This window comes from Hypanus sabinus, chromosome 7, assembly GCF_030144855.1.
Source record: "Hypanus sabinus isolate sHypSab1 chromosome 7, sHypSab1.hap1, whole genome shotgun sequence".
Taxonomy (NCBI): domain Eukaryota; kingdom Metazoa; phylum Chordata; class Chondrichthyes; order Myliobatiformes; family Dasyatidae; genus Hypanus; species Hypanus sabinus.
In genome coordinates, this window is record NC_082712.1 from 72,754,604 (window position 1) to 72,774,209 (window position 19,606).

General features: G+C 38.3%; 1 protein-coding gene across 1 annotated transcript in view; it reads right to left on the minus strand.

Annotated features, from left to right (window-relative positions):
* The window catches only part of dnah6 (dynein, axonemal, heavy chain 6), a 351,317-nt gene that overhangs the window by 250,752 nt on the left and 80,959 nt on the right, over positions 1-19,606 (minus strand). The window contains exons 15-20 of the mRNA XM_059974878.1: positions 17,907-18,158; positions 15,657-15,785; positions 9,020-9,133; positions 8,609-8,752; positions 7,253-7,465; positions 572-664 (exon numbers count right to left, since the gene is read on the minus strand). Of these exons, the coding sequence (XP_059830861.1) occupies positions 572-664; positions 7,253-7,465; positions 8,609-8,752; positions 9,020-9,133; positions 15,657-15,785; positions 17,907-18,158 (945 nt within the window). The remainder of the gene's footprint in view (positions 1-571; positions 665-7,252; positions 7,466-8,608; positions 8,753-9,019; positions 9,134-15,656; positions 15,786-17,906; positions 18,159-19,606) is intronic.

The window sequence follows — 19,606 nt, forward strand, 5'->3', positions numbered from 1 at the left end:
ATTGCTCTGAGGTTTGGTGAGATTAGAACTAGAAGCGATGGGTTAAGAGTGAAAGGTGAAATAGTTAATAGTAACATAGGGAGAACATGCAGGCTTGATTTCAACATTTAAGAGAAATTTGGATAGGAACATAGTTGGGAGGGCTATGGTTCAGATGCAGGTTGATGGGACTAGACAGAATAACAGTTCACCACAGTTTAGATGGGCTGAAGGGCCTGTTTCTATACTGTAGTTATCTATGACACTATAACTAAGTTCTTATAATCAATGATCAGCTGAAATCTCATTTCTTCCTATAATTGCACAGACATAGATCTCAACACTAGATCTCTGCCTTAAGTACATATAAAGTACATTGCCACACTTGTCCAAATTGTGCTAGGCAGCATATGACATTCACACTGACTGTGCATGTACTAGTGCAAGAAGAAGACAGAAGGAGGAAACTCCTTTGTTTTGGCAGGGCACATGGCCCCTCTATGTAGTATCTCCTTGAAGAGGGCAGAGTTAATTTGGCAGCTGAAAACAAAAGGCACATTATTGATGCAGGCAACTGTATAATCAGACCTACTTGAATTTCATCAGTCCCTCCAAGAATGAAAATATCTTTAGCATCCCGATGAGGAAGAACAGTAAATTCTGTAATTTTCCAGGCATCTTCTACCTAAAAACAAAGCATTTGTCCAACAATATCATCCAAACCAATTTAAATAATAGTAACATGAAATTATAGGCATCATAGCAGATTAAATTACTTATGCATTCAATAAATTAAATAGCAACACTCTACTGTCTATGTAGATGAAATCATTTACTGTTTTGGCTTTGGATGCTCCAGTACGAACCTCCTCTTAGTAGAACAGACCTACAGTTTGAAAATACATATATATATGATAGCAGATAAAGTTATTGTGTACTTAATTATGTTTTCTGGCTCATGGCAGCTCCACAGGAAATGTTGAATACAAGCTTGAATTTGGACAATAAGCTAAATCAAACATAATTCAGTATATTAACCTGCTAATACCTGAATTTAACTTATAACCAGAACTACTAATTCTTATAACACGAGAGACTACAAGCCCATTGGGTTTGTATTAGTTCCTGGGAGAAATCAACCAGACCTACTTCTATTTCTTTACTTCCCTGTATACCTGCAACCTATTCATTCTCACACGAAGCCATCAACGCTCATTTGGTTCTTTCTCCTATGAACCTATACGAAATTGTAACTTAAAAAGCCAATTCGCCTATCAGCATTTCTTTTCAATGATGGGAGAATGTGATTAGCACAGGATTAATGTAAATGGTTGATGGTTGGCGGAGACTTGGATCAGGCTAGACGTCCTGGTTCCATGTCATTTCATGTTATTCCATGGTTTTATAACATGTCTGATTTGGAGAAAGTGCTTTAATTAAAACATACCCATGTCAATAGAGAGCTGTTACTTTTTATGATATCTATGGCTCACCATTCTTACCAGTCCATGATGATCAACACAGTGCAATGGTAAATCTCTAACTCTCTCCTCTTCTCGCCAGAATGAGCCTTTAGTCATAAACCATACTCCCAATACTTTAAGACTTCAATCACTACTCCCCAAAAATCAGCCACAGACTCAACTGACATTATGGTCAATGATTTGTCAAACCAGCCTTGGGGAAGGAAGGACTGGGTGGCACAGTTTCCTCAATGAAAAAAATGCAATCCACAATCATTACTTCAGCCAAATCTTAAGGAGTGTGCTAGAATTTCTAAAATAGCCCAGAAATGTATTGATACAACTCTTGCTCGGTTTGGTTGGATATTCCACGCACTCATAAAAGTAAGGCTCAGATATGGAAGTATGTCTAGGACATAATATCACAAATCCCAATGCACTGAAGTTATTTTATATTATGTTGTAGTGCTACATAAAAAGAATTCTAATTAAAAATCTTTTGAATTACTATAATTAATTTCATACCTTTTAAGGCCCTCAGAACATCAGGGACATTTATAATCATGGGGACATAGAACCATGCAACACAAAAATACACCCCTCAGCCCAACTTGTCCACACTGATCAAGATGTCTATCTAAACTAGTTCCATTTGCCATGCTTGATCTATATTCCTCTAAACATTTCCTCTCCACATACCTGCCCAAATGCCCTTTGAATGTTTTTACTGTACCTATCTCATCCACTTTCTCTGGCAGTTCATTTCATATATTTGCCACTCTCTGTGTGAAAAAGCTGCTGCTCAGTTTCCTATTAAATCTTTTCTCTTTTACCTTAAGCCTATGTCCACTAGTTTCTGATTCTCCATCTCTGGGAAACCGACTGAATTTAACTTACCCCACATTGATTTTATTCACAGCATAAGATCACCCCTCAGTTTTCTGGGCTTCAAGCAATAAAGTCTTAGCATGCTCAATTTATAACCCCAACTATGTCTTGGCAACATCTTTGTAAATCTTTTCTGCACACTTCCCAGCTGAATGCGATCTTTCCTTTAGTAAGGTAACAAAACTGTACACAATATGCTAAGTGTGATCTCACCATTGCCTTGTGCAACTGCAATATAACATTCTAACTCTATACTCAATACCCTAGCTGATGAAGCCTAGCATTCCAAAAATCTTCCTCACCATCCAGTCCACCGCTAATGCTTCTTTCACGGAATTACAGATGTACTGGTAACCCTAAGTCCTTCTGTTCTACAACACTCCTTAGATCCTACCATTCATTGTGAAAGACCTAACCTATTTAAAATCCCAAAATTCAACATCTTGCACATGTCTGAATGAAACTCAGTTTGTCATTCCTGGGCCTTGCTATCAAGTTTATCAAGATCCCTTTGTAATTCTTGATAACCTTCTTCACTCTGTAATGCCACATATTTTAGTATCACCTGCAAATTTACTAACCATGCTTTGTACATTTTCATTCAAATTAGTGATATACTGCAAATGACCAACAACAATAGGCCTAGTATTGATTCAGAGGTCTCCTGTCTGATAAACAACGTGGGTCACAGGTCCCAAAGTGATTCCCTACTTGCAACTCAGCTACTTGTCTCACGAGAAAGTTGAGCTCTGCCCTCTCCCTTGTAGAGCACTCTATATATTGCCTGAGGAAACTTTCCTGAACATACTTAACAAGTACTGCCCCATCTAAGCTCTTAGCACAATAACAGTACCAACCTATATTAGAAAAGTTAAAATCCCATATAATGATAATCCTTTTACTCTTGCAGTTATCCACAATCTCCCTACATAATTGTTCGTCTAACCGTTCATCTAAGAGCTTCACTCTTAGTCATGTTTCTGGAATGGCAATAATATTCCAGTACCATCTATCCATCCATGCCCTGAATTCAGCCACCTTTTCTGACAGATGTCTGCAGGTACCTTAAAGTTGTTATAGCCAGGTGTGGTAATGAGGACAAGCTCCCACTACCTATTTAATGCTTCAATGACATGCGCATCAAATAGCCTCTGACAACCAAGTCCAGCACCTAGCCTTCATGTGTGGCATAGTTACTAGGTCCAGCAGAACCATTTCTACTGACAGGAGATGGCAAAGGCAGGCTACTGGTGCCTTAAAAACAGCCATTTTAGCAGATGGGACTTGGCAGTTCAACTTGGAGAAGGAGAATTCTGATCACAAACTTGAGCTGCCTTGCAGCTAGACCCACACATGGGAAGGCTTCAGGAGTAAACCCTGAAGGAAAAATCTGGAGCTGGAGTCCCTAATGTTGAGTTTAACACTGACTAGCAGCTCCTATGAAGCTGCTGGTACTAAATGTATTGGTCTCTGCTGTTCCTTTGGGTTCAGCAGATGCATGGAGAGGGAGAGCTTGCTACATAGGCAACAGCTTGCTCTCCATATCATACTACTCAGGCTTGTGTATCCCAACAGCTAGGAAGCAACACCCATGGTTGACCCTGACTGATGGAGACCTGCATTGAAATAAATGCAGTGTAATCCAACAGTCTTTGCTGAATACCAGCCATGCTCTTACCAGTACAAGCATACAGGAATGAGATAGATCAGATGGTTGAGTGGTGTCAGAACAACAAGCTTGCATTCAATGTCAGTAAAGGCTAATAAATTAATTGTATACTTCAGGAAGGGGAAATTGGGGGAGCACAGAGCATTTATCATTGAAGGGTCAGTACTGAAGGATGACGGTGAGCAGCTTCAAGTTCCAGAGTGTCAACATCTCTTAAGATCTCTTCTGGACCTAACATATTCTTAAAATTCCATAGGAGATACACCAATGCCTATATTTTATTTGGAGTTTGAGGAGATTTGGCAAAAACTAAAGACTCTAGCAAATTTCTACAGATGTACTGTGGAGAGCATTCTGATTGATTGCATCACCATCTGGTACAGATGTACCAATGCATAAGATCAGAAAAAGCCTCAGAGATTAGTAAACTCAACCAACTTTGTCATGAGCACAGCCTACACACCATCAATGTCATCCTCAATAGGTAATGATGCCTCAAAAAGGTAGTATCCATCATGAGGGACCCTCACTATTGAGGGCATGTCCTCTTCTCATTGCTACCAATAGAAAATACACACACTCAGCACTTGAGGAACAGCTTTATCCCCACAGCAATCAGATTTCTGAACAGTTCATGAACCTATGAATACTATTTCACTATTTTGTTAACTTATGGAATATGAAAATATTTATTCTTATGTTACTTTAGAGTAATTTTCATGTATTGCACTATACTATTGCTGCAAAACAACACGTCAGTGATAATAAAGCTGATTCAGTTTCTGATTCTGAAAAATTTTGCCTACAGAACTTTCTTTTGTTGACTTCTGTATCGACTTCCAGGCTCCCATCTGCCTCACTACAGTTTCAAATTTCACCACCCTGCCTGAGGCCTGTGTGTCATAGCTGATTTGCCAACTATATCATTTAAACCCTCCTTAGTATCACTGTCAAGCCTTTCCATTAGAATATTGTTTTTCCTCTACTGAAAGTGAAATGTGACCGTCTTGTGTCACATCTGGTCCAGAGATTGATCAATGATCCAAAAATGTGAATATCTGCTGCTGCACCAACTCTTCAGCCACACATTCATCTGGCCTAACATTCTACTTCTGCCTTACTAGCATATGGCACTAGAAGTAACCTAGATATTTAAAAACTGTAAAAGAATGGGCTCTTGTATTTTGACCAGAGGCAAAACCTCAGATCAGGCTTGCCTTCTCAGAAAGAGGATGGGTGCCTGCAGCAAGGGCTCATTAATACTCTATTTGAGGCCTATGTGTCATAGGTTTATTGTCCTTTATTATGCATAGTTAGTAAGAATGCCCTGCCACGTCCTGGCTTGGTGAGCCAAGCAATAGGTATTGCAAATATCAAATCCATGTAGTAGCCAGGTTTCAGCCCAAAATGTCCTATCAGTCACATTAAAGTAAAATAAAAATATTTTTGATCAGTTCACTCATATTACTTCTATAGCTATTGAATTTTTATTCATAATCTAATACAATCATGTAAATGCACTTTCATGAAATATTGATTTCTTTGTAAGGGTACCAGGAATCATGCAACAAATCACACTTCTTCAAGTGGCTTTGCTGATGAAATGGATATCCTCAGGAAGGATGTTTTGCCCTTGAAGGAAGCAGGGTAAGTAGCTGTTTTAAAGTATAAAGAGTCAGATTAAAAGATAAAAGAACACAAATATTGATCCTCATTCTCTTTGGTAATAGAGTTTACAGGATAAAATCATCAAGATATTTGAAATAATGAGAATGTTAGGTAAATTCACAGCTGAAGAAGCTCTAGCCCACACTCGCCTTTCCATAGCATAAACTGCCTTTTAAATATTGTAATTTTCATACTTTACAAATGGTGAATCAGCCTACTTGAGAGGAGTATCCAAGTGCCAGTTTTATCCTGTGATAACTGCCATACTGTAAACATTGTCTTTCTTCTTCACAATTTGCAAAGTATTCCACTTTACAGATTATATTCACCTCCATTTCTCCACTACCATGGTTTAGGTAACCCCAGTGATTAGTGTCTTAGAGCTAACAAACATAAAGTGTAAAAAGGGTGTAGCTACAATGGCACCAGAGAAGAGCTTCTTCAAGCTCATCTGCGTAAAAGCTCAATTTCTACCCTTAATGTCTCTTTTTTTTCCTTTACAAGCTGAATGGGAGTTCTGTCAGTGCCCTTGACATGCAGCTGCACTCAAACTGTGGTTCTTTACAGCGATGGGACCCACTCATCGATGGCCATCTTTCGATATCCCAAGGACACAGCTTAGAAGATGAGTATGACTTTGGGGTTCTGAGGCTTTGTGGCCCTGTAGATGAGCCGAATCCTGGCTGATGTCATGGGAGAATACAGAATATCGGGAACAGTGGATCAGCTGTCGGAGGTCTTGCTGTTCTGCAAGTCACTCTCTCTCTCTCTCTCTCGGTAGGGGAGAGTTTGCTGCCAGTTCTCAAGTTGGAGAACTCAAAAACAATGCAGCAGACTATAACACCATAATCAACGAGTTGTTTTGTTTTTGCCTTTCCTCTTGCTGAATGACTCCTCTCTGCCCCTTTATTATGGAGGGAGAAAGCCTGTGGCATGTCAAAATGTCCAGTGCACAATTAGTTTTTATTGTACTGCAGATCTTGGTCTCTCCTGGGGGCTTTCCTATTGCCTGCTTGGTGAGTGGTGGGTGCTGATATTATTGCTAAAATTAATGGGGGTGGGTGAGGGTTGATGCTTTGCAGCTGCTTGTGCCTAGGGGAGAAAGAGGTTTTGGGGTTCTAATGATTTTACTGCCTCTCATTCTTTGGGGTACTCTTCTGTTTTCTTGGATGTTTGCAAAGAGCAAGAAATTCAGGTTGTATATTGGATACATTCTCTGATATTAAATGGAATTATTGAACTATAAATAATACAAAAAATATAATTAACCTAAGGTTGTAAAAGAATTTGAAAAACCCGATAGCCTGTTAGTTTGAGATGACGACTGAAAGGATTGCACTGAAAAAGAAAGAATTGCTTTGCAAAACATGGAGGCCCACCTATATTTACTGGCAGTACATGGCACAACAGCTAATCTGAGGACCAAGTTGTGCATTATATGCCAAATTTATCCAGCAGCCACCATTTACTAAACCATGCAGTAATCCATATCACATGGCAGAAAAGGTTTAAGAAGCCTTATGGTTGACTCCTGTTCTTATTTTCTTAGGTTCATATCTTCTTATTCAATAGATACATTTCTCACCTTTTTCAATATTGTCTCCAAAGCAGCTTCACCAGAGGCCTGGCCTGACACGTTCTGTATTTCCTCAGCATGTTCAAAAGCATTAAGCTCTATTAGTTGTGCGAGTGTTACTGGTTCAAGAACATCAATCAATTTAGCACCAATAATGTTTTCCATTAACTCCCAGTGTCTATGTTTCAGGAAGGGGTTCCTTAAGTTAGTGATTACAGGAAGCTGCAATGTGAAAATAAAATGTTTTATTTTGACAGAATTACAGAAAAAGAAATGAAGAGTCAAACCCAACTCACCTATCTATATCAATGTTTGTCTCCCTCACTTAAGCCTTGGCCCATTCACTCAATATACCCCCATCATTATGGCCATTAATTCCTTGCACATTCACATATTTATCAAACATCTTAAATGTAGAAATGCTATAGACTTCATCCCCATAAACTGGATTTTATTGATGTCTTGCTGGGGGTCTCAATCTGCAGCAGGATTAACTCCATGCACGACCCTAGAGTTGATTCCACAAAATGATAATGAAGAATCCCAGCAAAACTGTGTTCTGCTCTAGTTCACATTTATATTATGTTTTGACCTGAATTCAATTATTTTATGGTGGGAAACAGCATAAAAAGGAAGACAATTTTGCTTTATTTTTGCTCTATTCATTTTATTTAGAGTGTCAACACAGTAACTGGTCCTTCTGGCCCAATGAACCTGCACCACACAATTACACCCATGTGACCAATTAACCTACTAAGCTGTATATCCTTGGAATGTGGGAGGAAACTAGAGCACTGGAGGAAACTTATGAGGTCATAGATAGAACGTACAAACTCTCTACAAAGATTGGTGGAATTGAACTCAGGTCGCTGGTGCTGTAATAGTGCTATGTTAACTGCATAGGTACTTTCAGGTAGCACCATGGTCCTGAAAAACATTGTCTTGTTTTTACTGTGTACTGTACTAGCAGTTATGGTCGAAATGACAATAAAAAGTGACTTGACTTGACTTAACTACATTACTCTGCTGCCCTGTTAATTCTCCTTATTTGGTTTTACTGTTATGTTTTAATTTGCACGTGTTTTGTGTATTTGATTACATTTTTATTTACCTCAGTTTTGCTCTGAAACTCAGGTTAACAGCAAGATTACAAAAATCAATTAAAAGATTTACACCCAACTCTGTTCTGGGCCTAGCTGAACTATCAGAGGCCAGTCAGTAATTTGCAACTTCTGTATCAGGACAACATAAGTGCAAATGTGAGATCACCTCCAGATGTGGGGACCAGGCAGGAATGATCACCTCTGATTTTCACAAGTGTAATTTTAATGTATATTTTTATGTGCAGATCCTTTAAATCGTTACCTTTTGTCTCATCTGGTCTACATTATCTTTCAGTTTTGCCACCACAGTACTTTGAGGAAGACCTTTCTCCAGTTGATTCACAATCTTACTGTACTTGTTTACTTCACTACTTAATTGCTCTGCATCTATAGCTTCAAATCCAAACTGTGAGAAAGAAAGAACAGAAAACAGGAATTTAAGCATTTCTTTTTAACTGTTAACTGTAGCCAAGTGACATTCATTTTCCGACATGTGTGTTCTAAGCATGTACACCAATGCATTATTGTATTTAGCAATCATATTTTTATAATTATCTGATTAGATTAAGTATTTAGGAATTGATAGTTCACTAGTATTTTCAACAAAAAAGCTGAATATTTTCACAATCTTCTGTTTTATATTAAAGCAGCAACCTTAACCAAGAAAAACTACCTGCAAACATTCTTCTGTGTGACGATCCCAGTCATTTAGAGACTTCCAGAGAAGACTTTTCAGTTTTATATCAGCATGGACTTCTTCCAGCAGATCAAATTTCGTTATTTCTACCTATTTAAAAAAAATCGCACATATTAGACAGGTAAAAGAAAGTATAAATCATAGCATTCATATTAATGGAAGCAAAGTCACCAATAGCATTTAAGAGCTCTGTAGATGAATGTTTGAATTGTCTAGTTATTGAAGGCTCTGGTTCAGGTGCTGGATGATGGGATTAATACGAATGGGACTCCATTGGAGGCCAAATGATCTGTTTCCATATCATGCGACTCTATGTTTCAATGACAAAATTGTGTGTCTGCAGTGAGCCAATTTTACAGATATAGTACATCTTTCTTCATCATATCTCACAAAATCATTGTAATTAACATTAACAATGAAACAACATATAAACTACTGAACTATTTCAATGCATTGCCTCATCTACTAAATAACATTTATCATGTAATTTAATACACAGATTTTAAAATCACTTTTTATTAAATTCTCACTAGAATACCAGAATAATCTGGATAACTTTGACCATGGTATGCGCTATGTGGGAAATCAGGGACACTTCTAGTGTCCAAATACAGGCAATATGTCCATCTGAATCTCCAGATTCAGATCATTTCACGGCTGGAGTTGTGGATGAATTTATTTATGGGTATATTTGCAATGCCAAGGACATATGCGTAAGAAATTTTGTGCATTAGCCATCCTATAACTATAGGCTGCATGAGTGATATCCAGGTGGATCAGTAAGTGCAGCAAGTAATACAAGAGCTCCTGTGGTCAACCTCCTCTAAAACAAATTTAGTACTATTGATACTGTTGGAGAAATGGGAGATGCCGCTCATGGGAAAGCAACAACAGTCATGTTCATGATACCATAGATGTTCTGCTGCACAAGAGTGGAGGAAAGGGATTAAGAAAGCTACCATGACAGGAGATTCAAATGTAAAGAGAGCAGACACTTCTTTAGCTGCAAAAAAAATTGTGAGGTGGCATGTTGTCTCCCCTATACCAGGATCACAAATGTCTCAGGACTGCTTCAGGACATTCTAACAGAGGGTAAAAAGAAAGAAGTCATGAAAGTTCAAAATAAATTTTTGTTAATATGTCCCTATATACAACCCTGAGATTTGTTTTCTTGTGGGCATACTCAGTGAAATCCAAGAAACATAATAAGATCAATGAAAGACCACAACCAACAAGACAGACAAGCAACCAACTGCAAAAAACAACAAACTGTGTAAATACTAAAGAAAAAAGAAATAATATTAATTAATAAGTATCAAGAATATGAGAAAGTGAGTCAATGGTTTGTGGGAACAATTCAGTGATGGGACAAGTGAAGTTATCCTCACTGGTTCAAGAGCCTGATGGTTGAGGGGTAATAACTGTTCCTGAACCTGGTGGTGAGGGTACTGAGGCTCTTGTACTGTTTTCCTAATGGCATCAGTAAAAAGAGAGCATGGTCTGAATGGTGGGGGTCCTTAATCATAGATGCTGCTTTCCCACAACAGTACTCCATTTAGATGTGCCCAACAGCACAGAGGGCTTACCCATGCTGGACTGGGTCATATCCACTATTTTTTGTAGGATTTTCCATTCAAGTATTTTGGTATTTCTGTGCCAAGTCATAATGTAACCAGTCAATATATTCTCCACCACACATCTATAGTAGTCTATCAAAGTTTTAGATGTTATGCCAAATCTTCAAAAACTTCAAAGGAAGTAGAGGAGCTGCCTTGCGTTCTTCATAATTGCACTTGCATGCTAGATCCAGGACAGGTCCTCAGAAATGATAACACTGAGGAAGTTAAAGTTGATGTCCCTCTCCTCCTCTGATCCCCTAATGAAAAGTGGCTCATGGACTTCTGGTTTCCTCCTCCTGAAGTCAATAGTCAGTTCCTTGGTCTTGCTGACATTGAAAATCAAGTAATGTTGTTGTCATAGGACAACTCAGCCAAATTTTTAATCTCCCCTCTGTATGCTGATTTGTCACCATCTTTGATGGTGCACAATGGTACTAATGACATAGAGAAAAAGATGAATGAGCTCCTGTAACATAATCATTTAGTCGTAAATTAAAGGAGTCTGTAATTTCTTGATTATTTCCAGTGCGAATTGCTAGTGAGTTTAGGAACAGGAAAATGGATCAGATGAATATATACTTCCTGGGATTAATTCCTGGGATGTCCAGACTGCCTTACGCAGAGAGGTTAGAGAGACTGGGCTTGTACACGCTGGAATTAAGGAGATTGAGAGGGATCTGATTGCAACATATAAGATTATTAAGGGATTGGACAAGATAGAGGCAGGAAATATGTTCCAGATGCTGTGAGAGTCCAGTACCAGAGGGCATGGTTTGAGAATAAGGGGTAGGTCATTTAGGACAGAGTTAAGGAAAAACTTCTTCTCCCAGAGAGTTGTGGGGGTCTGGAATGCACTACCTCGGAAGGCAGTGGAGGCCAATTCTCTGGATGCTTTCAAGAAGGAGCTAGATAGGTATCTTATGGATAGGGGAATCAAGGGATATGGGGACAAGGCAGGAACTGAGTATTGATAGTAGATGATCAGCCATGATCTCAGAATGGCGGTGCAGGCTCTAAGGGCTGAATGGTCTACTTCTGCACCTATTGTCTATTGTCTATTAAAGAGATGGTGTAGGACAGAGGCCTTTATATTTCTGGATCTCTGAGATGGCTTTTGGGAAAGGTGGATATATACCGGTTGGGTGGGTTTCACCTGAACTAAAATGGGAAGAAACATCTTTACCTATACTCTGGCCTATTTCCCTGCCAAACTGGTTCAAGCCTTGGTGCTGTTATGGAGGGTTTAAACAATTTGGTATGGAAATAGGACAAAGAGCATATGTAAAATTGAGGGAATAGTGCAGCCAAATATTGAATAGAAACTAAATCAGTCCAATACACATATCAAACATGGGCATGGGATTGTAAGGGGAACAGTGTAAGGCAAAACTGCATTTATTTTAAAGCAGGGAATCTGACTAGTTAGGCAGACGAATGGTGTACAGCACAAGAAAATATAGTATTTGTTGCTATCATGGAGAAATAGCTGCAGGAAAGACAGGACTGGCAACTCAACATTCTTTGGTAATATATACAGTAACAAGGGAGGTGTATTGTAATATTAATCAGAAATTCCCTACAGCAGTACTGAGGGAGGATATCCTCTTCTAAATATGTCAAATGGATAGAATTTAGGAACAAAAAAGAATGATCATTTGTTGAAGATGTTCTACTGGCCTCCTGACAGTTAACATGAGATAGAGGAGCAGATATGTAAACAAACCCCAGAGAAAGGTAAAATAATTGGATTATTGTAGTAAAGGATTTAAAACCCAAATATCAATTGGAATCATTTCAGTGTGAAAGGCTTAGAGAGTGGGATTTTTTAAATACATCCAGGAGAGCTTTTTGAGCCATTATGCAGATAATCCAAGTAAAGGAGGATAGTATTGGAACTAGTAAGTGGAGATCAGCAGAGAAGCATTTCTGAGACAGTGACCATAACTCTGTAACTTTTAGCACGCTTATGGAAGCACAGTGGGAAAATTAAGGTATTGGATTAGAGACAGAAGATTTCAATATCATAAGGCAAACATAAATGGACCAAGTCCAGCTATTTTCAGGCAAATCTATAAATGAAAAGTGGAGAGCATTTAAATTTGAGTCAGTTATTGAGTCATACAACACAGAAACAGGTGGAGGCAGATACACTAGTGAAGTTTAAGAGATTACTAGACAGGTATATGGAGGAATTTAAGGTGGGGGGTTATATGGGAGACAGAGTTTGAGGGTCGGCACAACATTGTGGGCCAAAGGGCCTGTAATGTGCTGTACTATTCTATGTTCTATTCTATGTCATACTCCTTCCTCACCAAAATCTGCCTACTCTGGACTTTCATCCCAAGGTCTCGTTGTTGATCAATGCTCTGAAAATCTCTGCTATTTATTCTATATGTCCTACCAGAATTTGTGTGGTGAACTACGTGTGCCTGTCTGGACACACCCCCTGCTGACTGCTCCTGTGGCTCCTCCCACAGGCCCCTGTATAAAGGCGATTCAGGTCTAATCCTCTGCCTCATTCTCCAGGATGTAATATGATGGTCACTCACTGCTGGTTCCTTCTTCAGTCAATGAAAGCCGATATCTCGCCTTACGTCTCAGTGTGAGTTATTGATGGTGCATCAATTTGACTTCCCAAAATGCATCACTTTGCACTTGTTACACTTAGAGCAAGAAAATAACCCAGGAAGGAGTAAGGTCCATATGGGGCCAAAGTGTCAATGTACATATGCAGCAGGAGGACATTGATGGAGTCGTAAATAAATGCTTCTCTTCAGTATTAAAGGAAGAAGGCACAGTAGTTGGAAAACCCAGACAGGAGGTGATAATGATGTCCGTCAAGGTGACATTTGATCCTTAGAGGGATTAAAGGTAACATAATTCCCAAGATCTTGCATCCCAGATTACTACAGGAGACAAGGGAGGAGATTTCTGGGATGCCTGCAGAGACTTTTAAATTCTTACTTGTCAAAGGTGAGATGCCAGATGACAGGAGTCAAACAAATTTGGTACCTTTATTCAATAAAAGTAGCAGCGATGAGCCCGATAATTACAGGCCATGAGCCTAACTTCAATGGTGGAGAAATTATTGGAAAAAATCCTGATAGACAAGCTTAACCTGTGTTTGTAAAGCTTGTGTTAAATTTGACAGTCAGCATGGCATTGTTAGTGGGAAAGTCTGTCAGACTAATTTGATTGAATACAGTATTTCAAAGATGTTTAGTAAGGACAGTGCAGCTAATGTAGACTACATGGACTTCAGTAAGGTATGTGACAAGGTAACACAGAGGAGACTAGACTAGACCAAAAGAACCTATGCAATCCAAGGCAAGATTTTGTGATCTGATTTCAGTGACCAGTGTTGTGCTATAGGAATCTGTGTTTGACTGTTAATATTTGTCATATATTTTAACAGTTTGTCAATGAACATAGGAGATATGAATGGTTACATTGCAGCTGACACAGAAATCGGTAGTGCTGTTGATAATGAGTAGAACTGTCTTAGACAGGAAGATATTAATCAGTTAGTAAAATGGGCAGAGCGAAGGCAGATGGAATTTAGTTCTGACAGGTGTGAAGTGATGGATAGGTGGTATTAGGAAGGGTGGAAGAACAGGGGGACCATGGTGTATATGACCAAGGGACCTTGAAGATACCAACTCAGCTAAATAAAGAAATGAAGACATACAGAATACTAGTCTGCATTAGCAAGGCAATTATGGTGCAGCTTTATACAGCATTGTTTAGACCACAGATAGAGTATTGTGTAGGTCTGGCCACCACACTGTAAGAAAGACTTGATTGCACTACAAAGTGTGCAAAAGAAATTCACAAAAATATTGCCAAGGATGGAGTATTTCAGATATCTGCAGAGACTAGATAAGCTGGGTTTATTTTTCCTTGAACAACTGATTCATTGAAAACTATTATGCACAGAACATAATTTACTGAAAGCAAATTCCTACAAAAACATTCATGAAAATATTACATTCTGTTTCATGGTGAAAGCTACTGATCTCTAGTGATCCTCCTGTTTGCAACACTCAAGAAGCCTGTTATTTTTCACTTAGTGACAAAAGCATACATACTCAATATATATAGAATCCTGATCCCAGCACTGAACACACCCTAGTAGCTTCCTCCAATATAATATAAACCTTCCTAAGTATTAAATTATGTTTTTAAGTCTAAAAAGATCAGAAGTTAAAACTATTATACGGAATTAATTCAGGATTAGAGTTTATTGAATCAATGCATGCTCATTTGTCTTTCATTCTTTGTATGAATGCACTTGTTCCCTGAAGCAACTAATCAAGATGCTTTACATCACTTTAATATTGATCAAAAAGGTCTGATGGAATAATTTGTTTTTGTTTGTGCTAACTCTGTTGCTGTGTCAGTGGAAACAAAGCCCTCTTCAGTACATTCTCTGAATAAACACCCATACATCCCTACCTCAGCCCTTCTCCTAACTACCTCAGCATTAAATGCTTCTGCAACTTATTCTTTCATTATTAAATGGTATCTGCCTCGAATAATTCTCTAAAAGAATTATCAAAACTTCGACCTGTTGTGTACTAGCTGTGTTTCAACTGTCTTCCCCTTGTTGATTCTATAATCAGAAGAACCTGCATTTTTCCATTCACAAAATTAAACATTTCTTTATTTTAGATATCTCTATCAAGTTTGCAGAAACTTCTGTGATTCTATGGGAAAAGGTGCAAGAACAGAAAACACAAGGGACTACTGCTGATGGAATCTGGAACAACACAAAATCAGCTGGAGGAACTCAATATTGCAGGACCTTTCTCTCCATTCTTGGTCCTGATGCAAAGTTTCAATCCAAAACGCAACATTTTCTTTCCTCCTACTGATGCTGCTCAACTCACTGAGTTATGTCAGTTGATAGCGTGTTGCTCCACACTTTCCAACACTATTCTTATCATGCTATAATGACTACCGTAAAGTCACAGCATATAGCTAAAACCAGTCACCTTAAAGTTCTTCTGATAAGATTTATACTCAAATGCACGTGTTTGAAGTTCATCCATGACTCTCTGATGATCATCCAGAATGGTTTGCACATTTTCTCTGTCAGAATTGATATCTAGAATCTGAGGATCCTGTAACACATACAACAAAGAAAATAGATTAATAGAATTAAAGGCACTATCTAAAATTAGCACAAGAAACTGCAGTTAATAAATAAGATGATATATGGTATAATAATCTGAAGAGTTCTTCCTTAGTTTTGTTCTATTGATTTATTATCCACAAAACAACATCCAAATCCTAGAAGAGTGTGATAACACTCCGGGCCTCAGCCAACAATTCAGTTACTGGCAAATTCTGAAACAACTTCTGAATAAAGAGGAGGATATGTAAACAACATTTCAGAGAGATGTTACAGGTAAGACCAGGAAAAAACATTTTTTGAGGGATGATGCAGATGACAACAAATGAGAAGCATTTTGCACTTATGCAAATCCTGTGCTTCACCAGCCATAAAGAAGACAGGGAACTTAGAAGAGTTTATTACGTACAAAATAAATATCGCAGAAAATATGCATTAATGGAATGGCAGGCCCATAAATGTTTAACATGAGGGCCTGGTGCTGCAATATTTAATATTGCTTGGGATGCATTGTGTTGTACATTTGTGAACGGCCCCTTACATTCGGAAAGAAATTAATTTCATATATATCAACACAGGAGGAGGGAGATATCACATGTTAATTCCAGGTCCAGTCTGGATGAAAGGGAGGTATTTTAGAGATGAGATGTCCAAGACTGGGCAGGAAAAAGTGGGATACAGGTGGTAGAGGAGGGGGTCAGGAGTGGGTGGGGGGTCAGCCACAAGTTAAACAGTGTCTGACAGTCAAGGACCGGTAATGATTATGGAGTGCCTCTGATATGTTGGATTGAAGGCAGTGTAGAATTCAGAAAAGGATCAGCTGACAGGTATCAGCCATTGGAGATCTGTAGGGGGAGCTAGCAATCTGAGATTGGTTCACATGTTAGCATTAGGAATTGGTAGAGTTTGGAGTCACTGACAGTTAGGCACATTTAGGGGCTTGATATCAGGGATTAAGATGGAGAGTGGCATTTGGCAGTCAGGATATGTTTAGGATGAACTGGGATTTGAAATAAATAAATAAATTTATACATTTGATAAAGTGGTGTTGAGTTGACAGAAACATTTTAGAAGTAATTAGTGACCTACTTAGAAAGCTCCTTTTATGTAACACTGAGACTAGTCTCAAAGAGAACAATGTTTGCAATTGACCCACAGCTCTTTGTGGTGGCTCTGTTTGTACATTGATTGACTACTTTGATTGAAAGTTTCAATGTTCATCAGTGCAAATAAAGTTTGGCAGGGCTTTCTGTGAATGTAATGTCTTTTACTGCCAAAGGGAGAGCTTCTATTTTATTTTTCCCCACATTTAGGTAAAGGGGACATCTTTTATTAGTAAATTATAACCAGCAAAGTAAGATCTCATAACACATTCGAAAATACTGAATTGTGATTAACTAATGAAGCTTGTTCAGAAAATAAATGGTTTAAAGCAAACTTGTTGGCAATTCATAAACAGGTCCCTTCTATCTCCACAAAAATATTCAGACAGAAACAAACATGAATATAAATATCATCAACTGAGCTGGTACCCTAATAAACTTAGTACTGAGATCAGGTAATGTAGCAATTAGGCTATTGCACCTATAATCCGGAGTTCTGCGCATGCTGATTCTTTATTAGAGTCTGAGAGTCTGTGGTGGTCTAGGAATCAAAGCTATAATGGCTAAAAAAGAATGTCCTTAGGTCAGTACTTGATGAAACCTTGGCCATATGAGCAATATCAATATCCAGAAAAAGAATAAAACTGAGACTTTCCCAAAGTTATGTTGTTTTCTCCTTCACTTATTTATCCAATTCTCTTCTTAAAATTAGAGATGACCTATGTTAGAAGTTGGGGCTGCTCTCATTAGAGCAGAGAATTTCAATGTAAATTTAAATAAATACATATTATTTCAGTGGGTAAAAGAGACACAAGGGACCACTAATGCTGGAATCTAGAGCAACACAGAATTGCCAGTGGGTAAAGGGTTGAAAATAAAAGGACATATGGAGCTTGGTTCAAGCATTGCCAGCGACTTTACACAATATTTAATGAACTTAGAGAATTTGGAATGCCGCAGAGACATGGTTTGTAATTAGCAAATTGTTAATTATGTTATTGACTCACCTGCACTTGTAGCCATACTTCTCTGACTTCCTCATTCAGCACTTCAATATCTTTATCCAGGCAGTGACATAATTTGGATACATTACTTTCTCTTTCATTTATAGCTCTATCAATTACAGTACGAACAGAGGATATTGAAGGTTTCAGAGTTGCAAATACAGCAAGATCCTCAGGAGGTGTGCCAATCTTGTACTTTTCAATGAGCTGATACATCATGACAACAATATTTGATTCTTCTTCCAAGACTTCAATCTAAAAAAATATAAAATTATCACCAAAGTTATGGATTGCTAAGACGATAGACCAGTTCCATTCCTACTTTTTGTGAACATTAGAAAATTTTTGACAAAAACAGGCCATTTGTAATTCCCACACCCCCCCAAGTATATCCAGTTAAGATCATGCTGTGATATTTAAACTATTCCAAGTCCACTTAATCAATCTTTCTGCTACAGTTGACATTTTCAGCAAACATTAACAATACCAAGTTGCTGTGGAGAATCACAGCATGTGAATAAGTCAGTAAATTCCAAGCTCACAGATAGACTGTGTCATAGGCCGAATTTGAAATATTTCAGAAAAATCCAAGAAATGAAAAATGATGTAGTGGTTATTGACGCTGAAGATCCCTCTACTTTCTGTGTGTTTAACTTCCACCTGTGATGTGAAAACAATGGCCAGGTTCATACTGTTAACTTTGGATTAAAGGTGACTGATGAGAGAGTTTATTAATGTGTATAAAATTACAAACAATCAGAACAGATATTACTTATTATACCTCGTATTAAGTAATATCATAGGGCTATGGATTACATTAAACAATAGAACGATTAGAGCAAAATTGAGTAAAAGTAGCTTCATTTAATAAATTGTAGGTAGATGGAACTTACTGCCTGAAATTGTGGTAGAGGAAGAGACCTTCGACATAAGAAAATGTCTATTTTCATTAAAGTAGTTGTGATGGGCTCTAGGTTCTTTCTTCACCATAAATTTCAATGATTCTAGTTTTATTATTCTATAAACATGCCAAATGCAATGATCTGTCTATGTAGCAATGAAGTTAATACTAATGGCATTGCTGCTACCTGGAAATATTGAAATTCTGCCTTGCATGCTCATCTCCAGATAAAATCATAGTGTCACAGAGATACACAGCACGGAAACAGGCCATTCATCCCAACCAGTTCCTGCTGACCAAGATGCCCCATCCAAGCTAGTCCCATTTTCCAATATTTAGCCCATAACTTTCTAAATCTTTCCATTCCATGGACCCATCCAATAGTCTTTTAAAAGTTATCATTGTACTTGCCCCCCCCCCCCAAGCACGCTTTCCATCCATGCCGGGTTGAGCATCGAGCTGGACACTCTGCCTCATTAAAAAAAAACAAGGGTCAAGTCTGCAACATTCATATTGTGACCCAGTTAATCCAAAAGGAGACCAATCTTGACATTATGTGCTAGACAAGAATGGCTGACTGTCTGGTGTGACAAGCTATGAATGATGACCTGCCTCAGACACTTTCTTTGAAGCTCATTCCACTTTGTGTAAGGAAGTTACTCCACAAGTTCATATTAAATCTTCCCCCCCCCCCGTCCCACATTGAACCTATGCCCTTTAGTTCATGATTCTCCAACCCTGAGAAAAAGTGTAATCCATTATATCTAAATGATTTTATACACCCCTATAGGATCACTTCTTA